Source organism: Pongo pygmaeus, chromosome 20, assembly GCF_028885625.2.
Source record: "Pongo pygmaeus isolate AG05252 chromosome 20, NHGRI_mPonPyg2-v2.0_pri, whole genome shotgun sequence".
Lineage (NCBI taxonomy): Eukaryota > Metazoa > Chordata > Mammalia > Primates > Hominidae > Pongo > Pongo pygmaeus.
Window position 1 is genome coordinate 54049433 of NC_072393.2, and position 22229 is coordinate 54071661.

Sequence of the window (22229 nt, forward strand, 5' to 3'; positions counted from 1 at the left end):
TCCTATCAGGATTATAGTGAATTTAGAATAGTGTGTAGCACTGAATGAGTTTTATCTGTTTTTTGTTTTGTTTTGTGCTTTGAGACAGAGCCTTGCTGTGTCACCCAGATTGGAGTGCAGTGGTGCAATCATAGTGCACTGCAGCCTCGACCTCCTGGGCTCCAGTGATCCTCCCACCTCAGCCTCCTGAGTAGCTGGGACTATAGGCATGCACCACCATGCAAGGCTATTTTTTTTTTTTTTTTTTTTTGTAGAGATGAGGTCTCACTGTGTTGTCCAGGCTGATCTCAAACTCCTGGCCTCAAGCAATCCTCCCATTTAGGTCTCCCAAATCTGTTATATTTTTATGATTGTCATTAATCGTCATAACAAGGCTGAGTGGTAGATAAGATTAGTATCCTCATGTTTTGACACGATGAAACTGAGGCTTAGAAAATTTAAGGTCAGGTACAGTGGCTCATGCCTGTAACCCTAGCACTTTAAGAGGCCAAAGCGGGTGGATCATTTGAGGTCAAGAGTTCGAGACCAGCCTGGCCAACGTGGTGAAACCCTGTCTCTACTAAAAATACAGAAATTAGCCGGGCGTGGTGGCACATGCCTGTAATCCCAGCTACTTGGGAGGCTGAGGCAGGAGAATCGCTTGAGCCTGGGAGATGGAGGTTGCAGTGAGCTGAGATGGTGCCACTGCACTCCAGTCTGGGAAACAGAGTGAGACCCTGTCTCAAAAAAAAAAAAAATTATTTAAGTAATTTCCCCAAAGTCACCCAGCTGGTAAACGGTGGAGCTGGGATTTGAACCTGACTCATTCATCCTTCACTGTCAGGTCTAAGTCCTGACTCTGAGCCACTAGCCAAAGAGAATTAGAGTCCCTCACAAGTAGTGAATGAGATCACTCAGAAAAAGCCTGTTTGAGGCATGGTGCTGGGGTTAAGAGTAAAGGCTTCAAGGAAGAATAACAAGAAAAAGGGAGAAAGACACTTTGATGTGTAGCAGGAGAACCAAGCACGGTTGGTAGAGGAAAAAAGTTTGGGGCGTGTTGTGTGGCTTAGCTACTCAGTGGTGCCACCTAGCTGTGGGAGGACTTAAATCAGTAACTTTGGGTTTTTGATTCCTGACGGTATCTGGGTTTGTTGCTAAAAGTTGGTTCCATCTGATGTCTTCCCAAGCTATCCTGACCTTGGCTTTAATAATTCATGAATGCCACTAACAATCTACAAGTGAAAAGCATTTTCACATCAATGTCTGATTGGACCCTCGTGGCCACTCGGAGACACAGGAATGACTAAAAACATTCTGCAGATGAGGAAACAAAGGCTCATAGAGGCGAAGGGGTTTACGTTGCTTAAGAACTCTGACACTGGTATAGACAGACCCGCATTGACTCTGAGATATGTCACGTACCAGCTGTGGTCCTTTGGTAAGTTACTTAACCTCCCAAGCCTCAGTTTCCCTTTTCTATGAAGTGGAGATGATCATGCCTACCCTTAGATTTTCAGGAGCAAATTGGATTGTGGATACGAAGTTTAGGACATCCGGTATACAGTAAGCAGTCAATAATTGGGAGCCACCCATAGAAGTGGTAATAGTAGCTGAGCCTCAAGTCAAATCCAGACCACCAATTCCAAACTGTGGGTTCTTGTTGCTGCTGAGAATGGCAGTTACCTGTCATCAAGGAAATGGCACGAAGGAAAATAGAGCTAGCAATAATTATGGTTAATGAGGACGGTAAATGCTAATCACTGAAGGACTTTCGTATCCAGCTAAGGAGATGAGTGTGATTCATGGGGAGGATTTAAGGCTATTGTTAAGGTTCCAACAATGAGAAGGGCCTTTGCAGCCATTAATATGGGTTAGAACCCAGACCCTGCCCTTTCCTCCCTGGGTGACCAATCCAGGTCTGAGTGTTAGTTTCTGCATCTGTGAAATGGGGATTAAAACAAGTATTACTTGATTTGTGAAAGCCAAGTGACATAAAGTGTGTTGAACATCGAGCCTGGAGTATAGTCAGTGTTCAACAAGCGTTTCATTTTTTTCTTTCCATCACAGTTTCCTAAGGACAGTACATGACACTAGAGTCATGCATTGCTTAACGGCAGGAATACATTCTGAGAAGTGCATTGTTAGTCAATTTTGTCCTTGTGTGAGCATCATAGAGTGTACTCACACAAACCTAGATGGTAGAGCCTGCTACACACCTGGGCTATATGATACAGCCTGTGCTTCCAGGCTACAAACCTGTACATATACACATGTAGAAACACATATGTGTGTGTGTCTCTAAAAATACACACACATATATCACACACACGTAGAAATACACACACATATCACACACACATATGTAGAAACATATATGTGTGTGTGTGATATATGTGTGTGTATGTGTGTATTTAGAGACAGGGTCTCACTCTGTTACCGAGGCTATAGTACAGTGGCACAATCATAGCTCACTTCAGCCTTGACCTCCTGGGCTCAAGTGATCCTCTTGCCTCAGCCTCCTGAATAGCTGGGACCACAGGCATACACCACCATGCCTGGCTAATTTAAATGAAAATTTTGTAGAGATGGGGGTCTTACTATGTTGCCCAGGCTGGTCTTGAACTTCTGGCTTTAAGCGATCCTTTGTCTTGGTCTCCCAAAATGCTGGGATTACAGGTGTGAGCTACCATGCCTGGTCTATTTTTTAAATTACTGTGGATAGAAAGAAAAATGGCATGTATGACGTCAAATCTAGGAGCTAGTGGGAAGAGGAAGAGGACTTGTGAGATGACAATTTTTGTCTTCTTTTCCAGAGAGAAGAGGGCAGCCAAGATGACCCGATGGTCCAGTTACCTGTTGGGATGGACGACCTTCCTTCTCTATTCCTATGAGTCAAGTGGAGGTGAGGACAGTCAAAATGATGGGGAGGATTTAGAAGCTGGAAAAGAATGAATGGGGCAAAGCAAAGATTCCTGGAACTAAGTAGGGAGGAGATGGCTTAGCAAAAATCTCAGAAGAAGCCGGGCGCGGTGGCTCACACTTGTAATCCCAGCACTTTGGGAGGCCATGGCGGGCAGATCACTTGAGGTCAGGAGTTCCAGAGCAGCCTGGCCAACATGGCGAAACCCCGTCTCTACTAAAAATATAAAAATTAGCTGGGCATGGTGGTGGGCGCCTGTAATCCCAGCTACTTGGGAGGCTGAGGCAGGAGAATCGCTTGAACCCAGGAGGTGGAGGGTGCAGTGAGCCGAGATCGCACCACTGCACTCCAGCCTGGGTGACAAGAGCAAAACTCCCTCTCAAAAAAAAAAAAAAAAAAAATCTCAGAAGACCTGGGGTTTGGACCCTGGATCTGCCACTTCTTTTCTTGGTAAATATGGTCAAGCAACATAAGCTCTCTGAAGTCAGTTTCCAGACTGTGAAAGAGAAGTAACCGTATTTATCTTATGGGATTATTTTGAAGATCAAATAAGATAATGGGCACCAGCATCTTTCATAATGCTCAGCACATGGTGGGGGTAAAAGGCAGGCTATATAATTCCAATGAACAGAACCCTCAGACCCCAACCTGGACACCCTAATTATATCTTAATGTATCTCAGAGTCTCAATTAATCACTAAAAGACTGTAGGATAAGCATAGAAACAGAACAAGAGGAGACCTTGCTTACATGTCATTCACTCAAGCCTTGGTGAGTCATTCTTCACAATTAGAATCCTTTTCTGCCTAATAAATCATTCTCCTCTGGATAAGGCTCAGGAACCCTTTGCATATTGATGCACCTTGATCCCACATTCTTTATTCCAGAGATTCCTAACCTGGGGTCACTGAGTGAGGATTAGAGTCCATGAAAACTTGAATTTATATTTTAAAAAGTGTGTGTATTTATGAGGGTAGTGAGAATAGCTATTGTAACAAGCGAACTCCGAACTATCAGCAGCTTGACACAGTAACATTTTTTTTTTTCTTGGTTCTGCAAAGTCCCAGAAGGGTGCATCCGGTCAGGAAACAATGCTCCATATGGTCTTTCAGGGATCCAAGCTTCTTCCATCCTGGGGCCCCACCATCCCCTAGGGTTTCAGAGTCTGCTGAGGTTTCTTTGCTTTTAGCTCGTAGACAAGGATCAAGAGAGTCTGGAGGATCTTGGAGGAGAGGGTTTTTTGTTTGTTTGTTTTCTTTTGGCCAGGACACGAAGTGATATTCATCACTTTCTCCTACTTCCACTGGCCAGAACTGATATGGCTCTTAGCTGCAAGCAAGTCTGGGAGATGCAGTGTAGCAGTGCATTTGGGAGGAAAGTGAAACTGATTTCGGTGAACACACAGCCATCTCAACCATAAGGGCATATGAATATTCTCCTAGAGAGAAGTTCTGGGTTCTCAAAAAACTGACAAATTCCTAAAAGGTTAGGAACTCACAGTTTATTCAGACAAGGAACAATGTACTTGATGGGGTATCCACTTTTCTGGTTATAATCTCATTTTTGTCATGCCTCCCTGAGACCACACCCACATAATTGTGGTGAAACTCAGTATTCCAAGTTAACTTCCCTTTGCGTGTATTTACAGACAAATTATTCAGTATACACCTACTGAGTGATCTGTAAGTTCCAGGCATTGTGTTATGGACCAGAAGTGCAGAAATAAACAAAACCTAAACCCTCCACTCAGAGAGTTCACAGTAATTGGGAGTTATAGACACATAAATGAATTATTTTTTAAAAATTGGCAACTGCGTTCATTTATGGAGATTGACTCTGAGCATTATAAGTGTGAGGAAGAGTATTGACCCAGACTGAGCCAAGTCTTCATGGATGAATAGCAGGGACTAAAGCTGGGAAGAGAGGAAAGGCATTCAGGGCAGGGTGAAGGGCAGGACAAAATCCCAAAGACGAGAAAGAACATGGAGTAAGGTCAAGGGAATGTTAATCAGGGAGTGAGAACAGGCAGGTCAGCAGGGTCTGGATTATAGAGGATTGTAACTCAGTTAAGAAGATTAGGCCATCTGCTGGATTACTTTGCAGATGGCTAATAGTATTCATTATGTGCTGATTCTTACTAACAACTCCCAGAGATAACCTTAATTCCACCTACAGGGGCATCTGCCCTCCCCCTCAACACAGTGTCCTATATACTCAGTGGTGCTCGTGACTGAGGCAAAGCATTGATAATGACGATAATGATAGTGAAGAAGACAATGATAATGATGAGGATGATGATGACAATGATGATGGTAATGATGACAACAATAATAGTGACAACGACAATGATGATGGTGACAATGATGATGACTACGATGATGATAATGATTATGACAATAATGATGTGATGAGGAGGAAAATAATGATTACAATAATGATGATGACAATGATGATGAGAATGACAATAATGGGGTTGATGATGATGACGATGACAATGACTGATAATGATGATGACAGTGACGATGATGATCATCATGATAATGACAATAATGAGTTGATAATGATGGTGACAATGACTGATGATGATGACAATGATGATGATGATGGTGGTGACAATGATGATGATGACGATGATGATAATGATGATGCCAATAATGATGTGATGAGGAGGAGAATAATGATCACAATGACAATGACAATGATGATGATGACAATGACAAAAATGAGGTTGATGATAATGACAATGATAATGATGATGATGACAATGACTGATAATGATAATGACAATGATGATGACAATGATGATCATCATCACATGATAATGACAATAATGAGGTGGATTATGATGACAATGATGATGATGATGACGATGATGATCATCATCATGATGACAGTGACAGTAATGAGATTGATGATGGTGACAATGACTGATGATGATGACCATGACAATGATGATGATGATCATTATGATGATACCAATGACAATAGTGTGGAGAATGATGATGACAGTGATGGTAATGATGATGATGCTGACAATGATAATCATAACTAATATTTGTTAAGCAGCAGCCATGCTCCAGGTACTCTTCTAAGCACTTTCCAGATTTAAACTGGTTAAAGTTTCACAAAAATAAATACCAAACAGTTCTGAGAAACAGAGGTGAAAAATGCAACGAACTAACAGATGGCCAAGTTGAGCTCTCATCCCAGGTCTGCTCAAAAAAAGCAATCAACTTTAATTAGTCCTTATTGTACGTGGGTTTTCATGTAATGAGGAATTTGGCATAGAATAGTATTTCTTTCTTTTTTAGAAAAAATTTACACATCAAAATTCTGCAGAACACCGTTTTTGTTTTTTGTTTTGTTTTGTTCTGTTCTGTTTTGTTTTGTTTTGTTTTCAGACAGGGTCTCACTCTGTCACCCAGGCTGGAGTACAGTCGTGCAATCATGGCTCACTGTGGCCTCAACCTCTCAGGCTCAAAGGGTCTTCCTCCCTCAGCCTCCCAAGTAGCTGGGATTACAGGCGCACACCACCATGCCTGGCTAATCTTGTTTGTTTGTTTTTTGTAGAGACAGGGTCTCACTTTGTTGCTCAGGCTGGTCTTGAAGCGATCCGCCCACCTCAGCCTCCCAAAGTGCTGGGATTACAGGCAAGGGGCATTGTGCCTGGCCGAAAACAGCATTTTTTGATATATTTCAGGGACCATTAGTCTCTAGTGCCATTGAATTTTGAAAAAAAAGAAGGACAACTCAATATACTGTATACATCAATTCTCATTTTCATATTAACTTTTCTGATGAGTCCTTCATTAAAGAAACCTGTTTAACTTTATTTCACGTGGCATTTTTCCAAACTTATTTTATTGTTTCTGTTGTTTCTTGAGCAAGTAATTATTCTAGGTTCTGTAGATACACTGCACAAAAAACAAAGTTCCTGTACTCATTGAGCAGAATAAGGACATCGAAAGTTGTCCCCTCAATATTTGCCACATCTGGGTACCACCAGTACTATTATTTACTCAACATTTTTCTTTAAATTTGCTTACTTTTCTTCACTTTAAAAAATTCATTTTAGGAGATCGGTTAATATCAGTATTATAATATAAAAAAGCACTACCACTTTCCATAAATAGGAAGTACGACCAAAAAGAAATACTGTACTATGAAAACAAAATCCCATTATTAAATTCTGCTAGACTATTGTCCAAATAAACCTTTGAGTCTGAGTCCTGCTACCCACCCCCCTCTCTTTTTTGTTAAAATGGGAGATTACTAAGTATTAGAGATGCAGTAGAGAAATACTAGTATTAAATTGAAGCTTTCTCTTTTGCGTAAGCAGAAGGACTAAAAAGACCACTGGAAAATGATTTTTTTCCAGTCTATATTTCAAAATTATTTAATGTGTGTCCCTACATAACCTAATGTGATCTTGTGATCCACCAAAAAGTATTTTGTGTAATGTCATTGGCCCCCCATTTTATGTTCTGAGAAACAGTGGTCTCAAGGAACAACACGCCATGGTTCTCTTGGTTGTGTATGAAACTGTTCCCCAGTGCTCCTGGCCCCAACATGAACTGGATATGCTCTGACATGTCATTAGGAAGTTGGATGCTAAGCCTAGGTGTGTAGCCTTCAGGCCACCATGAGAACTGTCTCAGTCCATTTGGGTTGCCATAACAAAATACCACAGGCCAGGCATGGTGGCTTATGCCTGTAATCCCAGCACTGTGGGAGGCCAAGGTGGGAGGATCACCTGAGGTTAGGAGCTCGAGACCAGCCCGGCCAACATGGCGAAACCCCGTCTCTACTAAAAATACAAAAATTAGCTAGGTGTGGTGGTGGGCACCTGTAATCCCAGCTACTCTAGAGGCTGAGGTGGGAGAATTGCTTGAACCCAGGAGGTGGAGGTTGCAGTGAGCTGAGACCAGACCATTGCACTCCAGCCTGGGTGACAGAGTGAGACTTCATCTCAAAAAAAAAAAAAAAAAAAGTAGATAAAATAAAAATTAAAAAGTACCATTGACTGCGTAGCTTATAAACAATATACATTTCTGTCTCCCAGTTCTGGAGGCTGAGAAGTCCAAGGGCAAGTCACCAGCAGTTTCAGTTGCTGATGAGGGCCTGCTTCCTGGTTCACAGATGGTGACTTCTTGCTGTATCCTCACATCGTGGAAGGGGCTAGCTGGCTCTCTGGGGTCTCTTATAAGGGATCTTATCTCAGTCATGAAGGCTCTGCCCTTACGACCTAATCACCTTCCAAAGGCCCCTTGTACCATGACCGTGGGGGTTAGGATTTTAACATATGAATTTTGGGGGCGGGCAGGACACGGACATTCAGATCAAAGCAAGAGCCAAACCAAGACTCATCCTTTGCTAATTCATTGTGATTCTTCCCCCCTCCTGTTTTCTCCTTCTGCCCTTCAGGGATGCACGAGGATTGTGTCTTTCCTTTTACCTACAAGGGATCTGTTTACTTCACTTGCACCAATATTCATAGCTTATCCCCTTGGTGTGCCACCAGAGCGGTATACAATGGCCAGTGGAAGTACTGCCAGAGTGAAGGTGAGTGGTATCACAATGTCCCTGGCCGGTGGCCTTTGAATAGGGTGGATCACAAAAGAGAATGTGTGACTGTCTATGACATGATCACATTTTTGCAGACAAATTATAGTACGTATGCGTGCATAGAAAAGGCTCTGGGTTTTAATGATTGCCATTCTAACTGGTATGAGAACACATGGACACAGGAAGGGGAACATCACACACAGGGGACTGTTGTGGGGTGGGGGCGGGGGGAGGGATAACATTAGGAGATATAGGGGACTGTTGTGGGGTGGGGGCGGGGGGAGGGATAACATTAGGAGATATACCTAATGCTAAATGACGAGTTAATGGGTGCAGCACACCAACATGGCACATGTATATACATATGTAACAAACCTGCATGTTGTGCACATGTACCCTAAAACTTAAAGTATAAAAATAATAAAATTAAAAAAAAAATCAGTGATAATGTAATGGGTAATAAATAATATATAATTACTGTTTTTAATTTCCACAAATGAAAAAAAAGAAAAGGCTCTGGGATGCCAGACAATGAATGCTAATAATGGGTAATAATGTTAATAATGATAGTGTTAAAAATGGTGCTCTCTGGATGAGGGTCTTATGATATTGTAAGACTAGTTGACCCAGTAGAACCATCCCATCTTTATGTCTTTCTTAATTTTCTAAGTTAATAGGGAAAAAAGAAACAAAATGTAAGAAAAGGGATTTGAGGCTGGGCGAGGTGGCTCATGCCTGTAATTCCAGCAAAACTTAACTACTAATAGCCTACTATTGACGAGACGGCTTACCAGTAACATAAACTGTCAATTAACACATATGTTTTATGTCTTATGTATTATATACTGTATTCTCATAATAAAGGAAACTAGAGAAAAGAAAATGTTATTAAGAAAATTGTAAAAAGGAGGAAATACGTTTGCTATCCATTAAGTGGGAATGGATCAGCATAAAGGTCGTTAGCATCATCTTCATGTTGAGGAGGAGGAGGAAGAGGAAGGGTTGGTCTCACCATCTTCGGATGACAGAGGCAGAAGCAATGGAGGAGGTGGAAGGGGAGGCAGGAGAGGCAGACACATTCAACAAAACTCTTTTTGAAAAACACCCACGCCCGCTGGGCACAGTGGCTCATGCCTGTAATCCCAGCACTTTGGGAGGCCGAGGCGGGTGGATCACCTGAGGTCAGGAGTTCGAGACCAGCCTGGCCAACGTGGCGACACCCCATCTCTACTAAAAATTAAAAAAAATTAGCTGGGTGTGGTGGCAGGCACCTGTAATCCCAGCTACTCAGGAGGCTGAGGCAGGAGAATTGCTTGAACCCAAGAGGCAGAGGTTGCAGTGAGCCAAGATCTCGCCATTGCACTCTAATCTGGGCAACAGAGCGAGACTCTGTCTCAAAAAAAAAAAAAAAAAACAAAAAAGAAAGAAAAAAGAAAAGAAAAGAAACTCACATATAAGTGGACCCGAGTTCAAACTCATGTTGTTCAAGAATCAGATGTATATGGCATAGGCAAATGCTTGATGAAATAATGCATAAAGTCTCTTCTGAACCTTATGTCTGTCCTGTCCTATGATGATTGATTGATGATTAAATGACTTTGTCCTGTGACTGACTAGAGGAAGTCAAGCCACTCACAAACTCTGTTCCTAACAGATTACCCACGCTGTATCTTCCCTTTCATCTATCGAGGAAAGGCTTATAACAGCTGCATCTCCCAGGGCAGCTTCTTAGGCAGTCTGTGGTGCTCGGTCACCTCCATCTTCGATGAGAAACAGCAGTGGAAATTCTGTGAAACCAATGGTGAGCCCCTGTGGCAGGGATGGGATGTGTGGTGGGAGGGAGAGTGGACAGCAAGGATCCTCCTGAGGGGAGGCTGGGCAAAGTAGAGACCAGAGCACCCAGGGGGAAGTACTTACAGGAGCCAAGTGTCTGCTCAGAGAGTTAATTATGACAACCACAGACAGGGGTATCCCGAGGCCATTCACCCAGTCCCCAGTCCAGCATGAAAAGACAGGTGTCCTGAGAACTGAAACACTGAGCTGAAGTCCTGATATTGGCTTCTGAGTATTTCTGTTTCTAGAACTGACAATAGTGAAATTCACCCACTGATGGACCCAAACTGCCTTTTCTTTCTTTCCTTCCTTCCTTCCTTCCTTCCTTCCTTCCTTCCTTTCCTTTCCTTTCCTTTCCTCCCTCCGTCCCTCCCTCCCTCCCTTCTTTCTCTCTCTCTCTCTTTCTTTCTCTTTCTTCCTTCCTTCCTTCCTTTATCTCTCTCTTTCTTTATTTATTTTTCTTTTTCTTTCTTCTGTTTTTTACAGGGTCTTTGCTCTGTCACTCAGGCTGGAGTGCAGTGGAGTGATCTCGGGTCACTGTAACCTCTGCCTCCCAGGTTCAAAGGATTCTCCTGCCTCAGCCTCCTGAGTAGCTGGGATTGCAGGCGCCCACCACCACACCCAGCTAATTTTTGTATTTTTAGCAGGCACGGGGTTTTGCCATGTTGGCCAGGCTGGTCTTGAACTCCTGGTCTCAGGTGATCCATCTGCCTCAGCCTCCCAAAATGCTAGGATTACAGGCATGAGCCACTGTGCCTGGCCCTGACCTGCATTTCAATGCAGCCTAACATCTTATTAAGTCTACACATAATCTCAGGTGAATAATGACCAAAATTCATTCAATGCCCTCTCTGTACTACACTGATCCAAGAGCTTTGTATACAATATCCTGTTGAATCTTTCCATAGCAGCTCTGTGAGCTGCTGCTCACCACCACCTGTTCAATAAACGGTCCCAGTACAACTGAGCCCTTCCCAAGGTCACAGTCCTGCGCTATATTATAATTAGAGCTTGAGTTCTAGTCCATATAGTTCCAAAGCCCATGCTCTCTCCTTAAGCATTGTTGCGTCCACAGAGACAAAGATGTATGAAGGCACTTATTCATAGGCATGCTTACTCTTGCATAAAAATCTTAATTCTGTTGTTCCCTTAGCACTCAACAAATCCTAATTCCATCTAAACCTTAATTCTATTCTAGCCCTAATCATCCACCATTTGTGTTCTTTACTATAAACCAACCTTAACCTTAAATCTCACTATAGCTTTGTCCTAGTAGTTAACCTAATTTTTCATCCGAAGCCCAACTCTTTCTCCATTTCCATTCCTGACTCTATATTGTATCATTAATATATACATTCCATCATTAATAAATACATTAATAATATACTCAGTCATTAATACATCATTAAGTCATAACCTTAGCCATTTCTTAACCCTAAACCAAATAGATGAATTAGGAAAGGTATCAGTGAGACCAGGCTCAGTGGCTCATGCCTGTAATCCCAAAAGGGATTGGGAGGCTGAGGCAGGAAGATTGCCTGAGGCCAGGAATTTGAGACCAGCCTAGGCGACATAGGGAGACCCACTCTGTAAAAACAAAAATTAAAAAATTAACTGGTCATGGTGGTGCGTGCCTGTAGTCCCAGCTACTTGGGGAGGCTGAGGTGGGAGGAGTCCTTGAGCCCAGGAGTTTGAGGCTGCAGTGAGCTATGATCGCATCATGGCATTCCAGCCTGGGCAACACAGTGAGATCTTGTCTCAAAAAAAAAAAAAAAAAAAAGGAGGAAAAGTAACATCAGTTTTATGGTAATATAACCTTAAAATCTAAGCTCCTGTTTATCCTTAAAACTATCCAATCTCCTTAGACCCAGTTTTGATGGAGTAACAGATTCAAATTTGCATAAATCACCAAACGGATGTCCAGGAAGAGATACCTTTTAGCTTTGGCTTCCCCATTAGGTTAAGAAAGTTGTTGGTTATTTCCTTTCTATAGATAAGTGAGAACCAAAACCACCCATGCCTGCACAGCTTACTGTCTCCATAAACATAGCTTTACCGCTTCACAGTCATCATCAACTTGACTCTGCTAACCTGGGAAATTCGTGCCTGGGAAGTCACTTTTATTATCTGCAAAATGAGAATGCTAAGGCTGGCATCACAGGGTTTTTGTAAAGACTGGAGTTTATTTTCCTGCAGTTTGATGGTGGTGCTATACCAGGTACCCAAGAAATGTGAGCTTCCTTCTGCTATCATCTGAGACACTAGGCAAAAAAATGGGCTTTGAAGTTAGACCCGAGTTGGAATTCTGTTGTCGCCCTTACCATCTATGTGATATTGGACATGTTAGATAATAAAAGTAATAATTATCATAACATAATGAACTTTTAATAAGCGTTTTCTATGTGCCAGGCAGTGTTTTAAATGCTTCACATGAAATAACTCATCTATTCCATACAACAATCTCTATCAGGTAAATGTGATTACTAGCCCGGTTTTACACATGGACAAACTGAGGTTAATAGAAGCAAAGCTGTGATTTTGATCCCAGGATGTCTAACCTTCAGAATTTGTGCTCTTAATCACCAGTCATTACTGCCTGAAAACCCCAACCCCTTAGTCAAATTCTAGCTCCCCATAAAAGACCACCAAAGGAAAAAAAAAAAAAGCCTGCTAATTCGGCAAGACTGAGTTTATTGCTCACTTCCTTGACAGGGTCTTAATAATGTCTTGGGCTGGGCGTGGTGGCTCGTGCCTGTAATCCCAGCACTGTGGGAGGCTGAGACAGGTGAATCACCTGAAATCAGGAGTTTAAGACCTGCCTGGCCAACATGGTGAAACCCCCGCTCTAATAAAAATAGAAAAATTAGCTGGGCATGGTGGTGCATGCCTGTAATCCCAGCTACTCGGCAGGCTGAGGCAGAAGAATCCCTTGAACCCGGGAAGTGGAGGTTGCAGTGAGCCGAGATTGTACCACTGCACTCCAGCCTGGTTGACAGAGAAAGACTCCATCTAAAAAAAATAAAAAATAACGTCTCGAAGTGGGGAGGGAAAACTCAGCATATTGTTGGGGTCTTGGAGTCTCGTCTAAGGTGGGTCTTTCAACGGGGGATGTGATTTGGATTGTGTAAGGATCATGATATAATAGTCAAGACTGGTGGTCACAGCAAGGTGAAATGACCAAAGACGGGGTTTTAAAGAGTCTGGAAGAATAAACAGTGTTTTGACACAATCTACTGAAAAAGTTGAACGGTCTGATATTTATGTAAACAGCTTTTCTGGAGGCTTCTGGAATGAATAATAAGGCTATTCGCAACTCTTATCTTCCTGGGCAAGAATTTCCTAGCTTAGTAGAGTCAAGGTGATGGCAACCGCAGAACCGTGAAGTCATGTTAATACCGGAGACAGTAAGCTGTGCACGAGTTGACAGTTTTGGTTCTCACTTATCCGTAACATCGAGATAATAACGTCATCCTGAAGTTGCTTGGAGAATCCAATGCTACGTTGCCTTTCATAGGATAAAGCGTGGCACAGTTTGTGTGTCATAAATGGAAGCTCTTTTCATCTCCTCTTCTTGACCCGTAATCTTTCCATAATTATTTTCAGAGTATGGGGGAAATTCTCTCAGCAAGCCCTGCATCTTCCCCTCCATCTACAGAAATAATGTGGTCTCTGATTGCATGGAGGATGAGAGCAACAAGCTCTGGTGCCCAACCACAGAGAACATGGATAAGGATGGAAAGTGGAGTTTCTGTGCCGACACCAGTAATCTGGGGATGGGGGTTGGGTGGGTGTGGGTGGATTCTTTCTTTCATTTGCTCAACAAACACCTCCCGAAACCCCACTGTGAGCCAGGCACTGAGTTGGGCACTGAGGATCTGGTGTTGAATCCGGCAGGCAGAGTTCTGGCTCGTGAATAATGTCAATGATGTGATATGCCACAGGCTTTAAAATCCAAGAGAAAGGTGCCAAAATGAAATGCTCAAAATGTTAAACACCTAACCATGATGCAAATACAGAGTAAACACACGCCAGGGTTTTTAAAAACCCCAGTGTGAGCCACGAATGGTGGCTCACGCCTATAATCCCAGAACTTTGGGAGGCTGAGATGGGAGGATCACTTGAGGCCAGGGAGTTAAGGCCAACCTGGGCACACAGTGAGACCCTGTTTCCACAAAAAAAAAAAAGAAAAAAAAATTAGTCAAGTATGTAGCATGTGCCTGTAGTCCCACGTACTTGGGAGGCTGAGACCGGAGGATCACTTGAGCCTGGGACGTTGAGGCTGCAGTGAGCTGTGATCACACCTCTGTCCTCCAGCCTGGGTGACAGAGTGAGACCTTGCCTCTAAAATAAATAAATAAGCAAACAAACAGTGAAATCACCCAACAAAAGGCTCAAACATTTGGAAAACATAATACTATACTGCTAAAGTGCACCTGTTCACAGTACAAGAGCTGAAATGAGCCAAAAGAGCATCCCCTTGTTCCCCCTCGGGTGAGAACATGTGTGTTGGGAGACTCAAACTCAAACTTCCTCTCTGTGTGTGTGTCCACAAATAACCACAGAAGCGTCACGAGTGTCGATTTCATCAGTGACAAAATTTAGCAAGTAGACACATTTGCACCTGTGGAATCCATGAAAGATGAGGACACTGGAATTGGTCCTCTGAGACAAATCCTCTATCCACCAGATCCTCCTAGTGACCAGCGTTCTCCTTTTCCCTCCTTCCTCCAGGGCCCTCTGTGCTTCCACTCTGCCCTTCTTCCCTATTCCAGTGCCTGCCCTATCTTCCAGCCTTTCTCAAGTCCTACACTCTGATAGCTTCTGAGGGAAGAAAATACCCAAGACCCAGAGGAAAGGAAAGGGAAGTCCTTGGGCAAAGAGAAACTAGAAGGAGTTATAGCTCTGCACCACTCCAGGCAAGGGATCAGTCCAAATAGCTGTGAGTGGGGGTATGTGTTGTTCCAACAACTTGGGACTTTCCTAAATAAAATAAATTATTTCTCAGCTGGTCATGGGAGAAGATGTGACAGCAAAAATTGAGACCCATTTACCCTCTGTTGCCTCAAGCTGCTGTGGATAGAGGCTTCCAGTTTATACTATTTATGGGGTCATCTTTCATGAGGACATCATTTATGTCCTCATCTTTCATGGATTCCACAGGTGCAAATGTGCCTACTCGCTAAACTTTGTCACTCAGAAAATCGATACTTATGGTGCTTCTGTGGTCATTTGTGGACACACTTTCGGCTCATTTCAGCTCTTGTACTGTGAACAAAATTCTTCTTTTGCTTAGGTTTAGGTCGGCATTCTGAGCAGTGCCCAGGCAGTGCCTTCGTCTGTAGGGTTTACCTAGATTTTATTTTTTAGTTTTTTTTCTTTTTTTTTTTTTTACTTTTTATATTTTGTTTTATTTTATTTTATTTTTGAGACGGAGTCTCACTCTGTCGCCCAGGCTGGAGTGCAGTGGCGTGATCTCGGCTCACTGCAACCTCCGCCTCCCGGGTTCAAGCGATTCTTCTGCCTCAGCCTCCCACGTAGCTGGGATTACAGGCGCTTGCCACCACACCCAGCTAATTTTTGTATATATGTATTTTTTTAGTAGAGATGGGGTTTCACCATGTTGGCCAGGCTGGTCTCAAACTCCTGACCTCAAGTCATCTGCCCGCCTTACCCTCCCAAAGTGTTGGGATTACAGGCATGAGCCACAAAGCCCAGCCACATTTTATGTTTTAGAGACAGGGTCTCCATCTGTCACCCAGGCTACAGTGCAGTGGTGCAATCATGGCTCAATGCAGCCTCGACCTCCCAGGCTCCAGCAATCCTCCTGCATCAACCTCCTGAGTAGCTGGGACTATAGGCATACACCACGCCCAGCTAATTAAAAAAAATTTGTTTTGTAGAGACGGAGTTTCAGTATGTTGCCCAGGCTGGTCTTGAACTCCTGGCTTCACATGATCCTCCTGGCTCAGCCTCACAACATGCTGGGATTAAAGGTGCGAGCCACTACACTCAGCCCCAATTTGAAATCTCGGGTGGGCCTGAAGCCCACGCCTCTTCGACAGTGTGAAGCCTGGGGAGTAATCTTTGTCTTATCCCCTTCTGCTTCCTAGGAATTTCCGCGTTGGTCCCTGGCTTTCCTTGCCACTTTCCATTCAACTATAAAAACAAGAATTACTTTAACTGCACTAACAAAGGATCAAAGGAGAACCTTGTGTGGTGTGCAACTTCTTACAACTACGACCAAGACCACACCTGGGTGTATTGCTGATGCTGAGGTGAGAGCAGGGACCAACAGTGGTCATTTCACGGATGCAGAGGTGAGACAGGTGCACAACTGGTGTGTCACTGATATGAAGGCGAGATCTGCTTTTTCCGGCGTGTCTGATTAGCATCGCTGATGTGAAGGCGAGATCTGTTGTTTTTCCAGCATGTCTGATTAGCTGAGGTTCCCAGCAATGCGGGCTCTGTTGTCAAAGATAAGGTGGAGTTGGGGAAGACTGGAACAACTCCCCAGATTAGAAGGATGAAAGAAATTGGGATTTTTCCCAGAAGCAGGAGAGCAGAGGGGAATTGGCAAACTTTTTCAGACCCAGGAAGGTATCATTCCAAGTTTCAAGTCTGGGAGGCTTTGGCTGTTGATGATTAGAAAAGTGGAATTTCTCAGAAAGGAGCATGGTATGAAAAAACAATCCAGAAAAGGGAATAACTGACCAGCCGTGGTGACTCACACCTGTAATCCTAGTGCTTTGGGAGGCCAAGGCAGGAGGATCAGTTGAGGCCAGGAGTTTGAGACCACCCTGGGCAATGTAGCAAGACCCTGTCTCTACAAAAAAAAAAAAAAAAAATTAGTTGGGTGTGGTAGCACACATCTGTAGTCCCAGCTACTCAGGAGGCTGAGGTCAGAGGATCCCTTGAACTCAGGAGTTGCAGTGAGCTATGATTACACCACTGTACCCCAGCCTGGGGAACAGAGTGAGACCTTGTCTAAGAAAGAAAAAGAGAAAGATGGAAGAAAGGAAGGAAAGAAGGAAGAAAGATGAAGGAAGGAAGGAAAGAGAGAGGGAGGAAAGGAGAGAGGAAGGGAAGAAAGGGGGGGAAGGAAGGAGGAAGGGAGGGAAGAAAGAAGGAAGGGGGAAGGAAGGAAGGAGGGAAGGAAGGAGGGAGGGAAGGAAGAAAGAGGAAAGAAAGAAAGGAGGGAGAGAGGAAGGAAAGGAGAAAGGAGAGAAGAAAGGAAGGAAGGAGGGAGAAAGATGGAGAAAAGAAGGAAGGAAGGAGGGAAGAAAGAAGGGAAGGAGAGAGGGAAGACAGGAAGGAGAGAGGGAAAGAAGGAAGGGAGGGAGGAAGGAAAGAAGGAAGGGAGGAAGGAAGGGAGAAAGGGAGGGAGGGACGAAGGGAGGGAGGGAAGTAATGGAGGAAGGGAGAAAGGGAGGAAGGGAGGGAGGGAGGGAAGGAAGAGAGGAAGGAAATAAGGAAGGGAGGAAGGAAGAAAGGAAGGAAGGAAAGAAGGAAGAAAAGGGAAGGGAAAGGAAGGGAAGGGAGGGAGGGAGGAAGGAAGGAAGGAAGGAGGGAGGGAGGGAGGGAAGAAAGGGAAGGAGGGAAGGAAGGAAGGAAGAAAAGGGAAGGGAAAGGAAGGGAAGGAAGGAAGGGAGGGAGGAAGGAAGGGAGGGAGAGAGGAAGGGAGGGAAGAAAGGGAAGAAGAGAAGGAAGGAAGGAAGGAAAGGAAGGATAACCCAGAAGCCAAGGCACCATGGTGTGCATCCATTGCCCCCATCACTGAGTAGCTGACCAAGGGAAAAATGGGGTTTACTTCTCTTCCTTCGCCATTTGGGCCTCCTGCCCCACCTCAGCCCACTGGTCATCAAGTACCTCCACAGAACCAACTTTATCCCTCTTTTCTTTTTTTCTTTTTTCTCTCTTTCTTTTTTTCTTTTTCTTTTTTTTGGGATGCGGTCTCACTCTGTCACCCAGGCTGGAGTGCAGTGGTGCAATCTCAGCTCACTGCAGCCTCTGTCTCCTGGGTTCAAGAAATTCTTCCACCTCAGCCTCCCGAGTAGCTGGGATTACAGGGGTGCACCACCATGCCCAGCCATTTTTTTTTTTTTTTTGTATTTTTAGTAGAGGCGGGGTTTCACCATGTTGGCCAGGCTGGTCTCAAACTCCTGACCTCAGGTGATCCATCCAACTCGGCCTCCCAAAGTGCTGGGATTATAGGCGTGAGTCACTGCACCTGGCCTCTCCCTCCTTTTCTTCTAGTCTTTTCCTCTCTCTACATTCTTCACAAAGGACCAGCTGATTGAAGCAGGTGGTGCAGAGGGTATTTCTAAAGGTGGTTATTTAAGCTTGAAAGATGTTCTCCAGCCTGTAGAAATGCTCTTTAAATCTCCCACATGGATCAACTGACCTCACTGCTCTGTGACTTCTGGAATCTAAAATAAAGAGAAGCCGTTTCATCAGATGTGTAGACAAAACCCCATCCCTCCTCCCTTTGGGGTGGAAAACCCTGGTGGTTCTAGCAGTGTCTGTCCTTACAATGCACGTGGCTTATGGATGACACTAAATTAGTGGGCCCTTCCTGAATTTTGCCTTGGTAATGAAAATCATCTTCCTGGAATAGAGGAGAGGGAAAGGAGGGGGTTTGGAACTCTGGGCACCATCTTAACAGGGTAGATATTAAAAAACACCCACAGCAGCCTTTGGTCTGTGGCTAGGACTAGGAACAGTGTCCAGCCTCTGACTTCTGTCCATCACAGCAGAACTGGCTCTTTGCAGGTCCCCTTTCCCTTAGCATAGAGGTGAGGTTGAGGGGCTCATTATTCATTGATCTCCTTGCTCCTATGAGCCAGGCAGGGATGTGGGGGTGGGGGTGTCTGATTCCTCTCAGCTCAGCTGCTTCCGACTAAGTCCGTAAAACCAATACAAAGTCATTTTTAATTCACCTTCCTCTTTGAGCCAATGCCTACTTATTCATTAAACTCAGATCTTTGCTTCTGTTTTCAAGGAGAGGAGAAACATCTTCAGAGGAAGACCACCATACTGAGGCTGAGCACAGATTCGTCTTTTTCATTGCATCTTTCCAGCTTAAATAACCACCTTTAGAAATACCCTCTGCACCACCTGGTTCGATCAGCTGGACTTTGTAAAGAAAGTAGAGAGAATGCAGCATAACCACCAATAAACGAGTCTTGATTTAACCCTGGGATCTGCCTTTTCTGCTTCCTAAGACGAGACCAATGGTGAATGTGTGGGGAAGGAAAGATTGGTAGCCAGGCTGTCGAGTCTCATAGTGTGGAGAGGTCAGACTCTCAGGCCAGAGACCTCTAGGAGTCATTACAGCCTGCTCTCTCTTCTGAGGGAAATCACAGATTCGGGTGGGGTATTTGTAGATACTTATTAGATTATTAATGAATAAATTAGGAAGTAAACAGAGGGTAGAAAATTCACTGCAAGACTGCCTCAACCATTCCTTCCCTGTGTCCATGGCAGATATCAAGAACTGATTACAGAATCTGATTCCCTCTCAGCCCAGATGGAAACTCACATTGTTATTCTTGTTCTTTCTTCTTCCTTTCACTCTTCTCCTCCTCCCTCTCCTCCTCCTCCATCTTCTCCTCCTTCCCCTCCTCCTTCTCCTCCATGTCTCCTCTTACTCCTCTCCTACTCCTTCTTGTCCTCCTTCTCCTCCTTTTACTCCTCCCTCTTCTCCTCCTCCCTCTCCTCCTTCTCCTCCTCCCTCTCCTTCTCCTTCTCCCTCTTCTCCTCCCTCTCCTTCTCCCTCTTCTCCTCCTCCCCCCGCCTCTGTGTCTTCCTTGTTCTGGAATTCTCTTACCCCTTGTCTTCCTGCAGTCTCCTCCTGCCTTCACTCATTGTCCGTGGAACTGCCCCTGTGATGGAGATGGACGTGGGCTTCCTAGATCCCCCTTCAAGAAAGGACTTGCTGCCCAGCTCCAGCGAGTGCTGTCTGCAGGCAGCCTTTGGTGTTCAGTCGAAATCAGAGATGGTCTCAGCTTCAAAATGGCCTCCCTCACCCAAACCATGCCCTTCCCAGGGCAGGCCACAGCCAACGAATGACCAATGCTGGGTTTAAAGGCCTGGCTATTCCAGTCCAAGTGAGATAACTCAAAAAGAGCTACATCCAGAGCTCCCGTGGGTTCAGCTGAGGTTGTAGAGCCTGCATCGTGGCTCAACCTCTCCCTCTGTCCAATCCCAGTTCCTTCCCTTCCCTCCCATAATTGATCCCAAGGAAACTCCCTGATAAGCCTCCTGCCTGCTGTCTCTGCTCTCGGACAGAGGAGGAGCCCTGGGGAACCCAACCTGAGCCAGCTCATTTTTAAGAGATGCCCATTCTGGCAGGGCATGGTGACTCATGTCTGTAACCCCAGCAATTTGGGAGGCCGAGGCAGGAGGATCACTGGAGGCCAGGAGTTTGAGGCCAGCTTGGGCAACGTAGCAACACTGTCTCTACAAAAAATACAAAAATAAGCTGGGTGTGGTGGCTCACACCTGTAGTTCCAGCTACTTGGGAGACTAAGGCAGGAGGATTGCTTCAGTCCAGGAGTTTGAGGCTGCAGTGAGCTGTGATTGCGCCACTGCACTCTAGCCTGGGTGACAGAGCAAGACTCTGTCTGAAGAAAAAAAATAGATGTCCCTTCTGACCGCTCTGATTAAGCCCCTTCCCCAAATTATCTTTGTATCTAACCATCCCACTTTATCCTCAAAGTATTTATCCCAATCTGAGCTTCTTCTGATGGATTTAATTTTTTTCCTTCCCTGGCACTGGAATGTAGCCTGCAAAAAACCAAAAGACCTTATTGCTGGGCACATTCCAGGACCTAGAATAATCCCAGGCATATAGCATGAAGTTGTGATGTCCAATATAGTAGCCACTAGCCATAAGGAGCTAGTTACATTTAACTTAAGTACTTAATAACATTCCTTATTGATATGGCTTGGCTATGTCCCCACCCAAATCTCATCTTGAATGATAGCTCCCACAATTCTCATTCCGTCTACACATTCACCCATCTGCCCTTTCATTTCTTCAGTCACCCATTCAAAAGAGATTTTCTAAGTACCTGGTCTATGCCTGGCATTGTTCCAGGTAATGGAAATAGAGCAAGGGCAAGGTATTTGGCCTCAACAAACTTATATTTTGAACAATGCAATTCAATAGAATCTTCAGTGAGGATGGAAATATGGTTTGGCTATGTCCCCACCCAAATCTCATCTTGAATTGTAGCTCCCATAATTCCCATGTTACCTATTGATGTGGTTTGGCTGTGTGCCCACCCAAATCTCATCTTGAATTGTAGCTCCCATAATTCCCACATGTTGTGGGAGAAACCTGGTGGAAGATAATGGAATTATGGGAGCGGTTTCCTTTTGAGACCCTGTCTCAAAAATAAATACTGTTCTCATGGTAGTGAATAAGTCTCACAAGATCTGATGGTTTTATAGGGGCAAACCCCTTTCTCTTGGCTCTTATTCTATCTTGCCTGCTGCCATGTAAGACGTGCCTTTCACCTTCTGCCATGATTGTGAGGCCTCCCCAGCCACGTGGAACTGTGAGGCCATTAAACCTTTTTTTCTTTTTCTTTTCTTTTCTTTTTTTTTTTTTTGAGATGGCGTTTTGCTCTTTCACTCGGGCTGGAGTGAAGTGGCATGATCTTGGCTCACTGCAACCTCCACCCCCTCAGGTTCAAGTGATTCTCCTGCCTCAGCCTCCTGAGTAGCTGGGATTACAGGCATGCACCACCACACCCAGCTAATTTTTATATTTTTAGTAGAGATGGGGTTTCACCATGTTGATCAGGTTGGTCTCGACCTCCTGACCTGAGATGATCCACCCACCTCGGCCTCTGAAAGTGCTAGGATTACAGGCGTAAGCCACCATGCCTGGCCTCTTTTTCTTTATAAATTATCCAGTCTCGGGTAT

The 22229-nt window shown here is 44.4% G+C and overlaps 1 protein-coding gene across 1 annotated transcript in view; it reads left to right on the top strand.

Annotated features, from left to right (window-relative positions):
- The window catches only part of ELSPBP1 (epididymal sperm binding protein 1), a 30725-nt gene extending 11231 nt beyond the window's left edge, over positions 1–19494 (top strand). Inside the window, exons 2-7 of the mRNA XM_054464992.2 lie at positions 2795–2881; positions 8324–8461; positions 10119–10265; positions 13901–14059; positions 16408–16572; positions 19296–19494. Of these exons, the coding sequence (XP_054320967.1) occupies positions 2812–2881; positions 8324–8461; positions 10119–10265; positions 13901–14059; positions 16408–16565 (672 nt within the window). The 5' untranslated portion in view covers positions 2795–2811 and the 3' untranslated portion in view covers positions 16566–16572; positions 19296–19494. The remainder of the gene's footprint in view (positions 1–2794; positions 2882–8323; positions 8462–10118; positions 10266–13900; positions 14060–16407; positions 16573–19295) is intronic.
- Positions 19495–22229: the final 2735 nt, after the last annotated feature.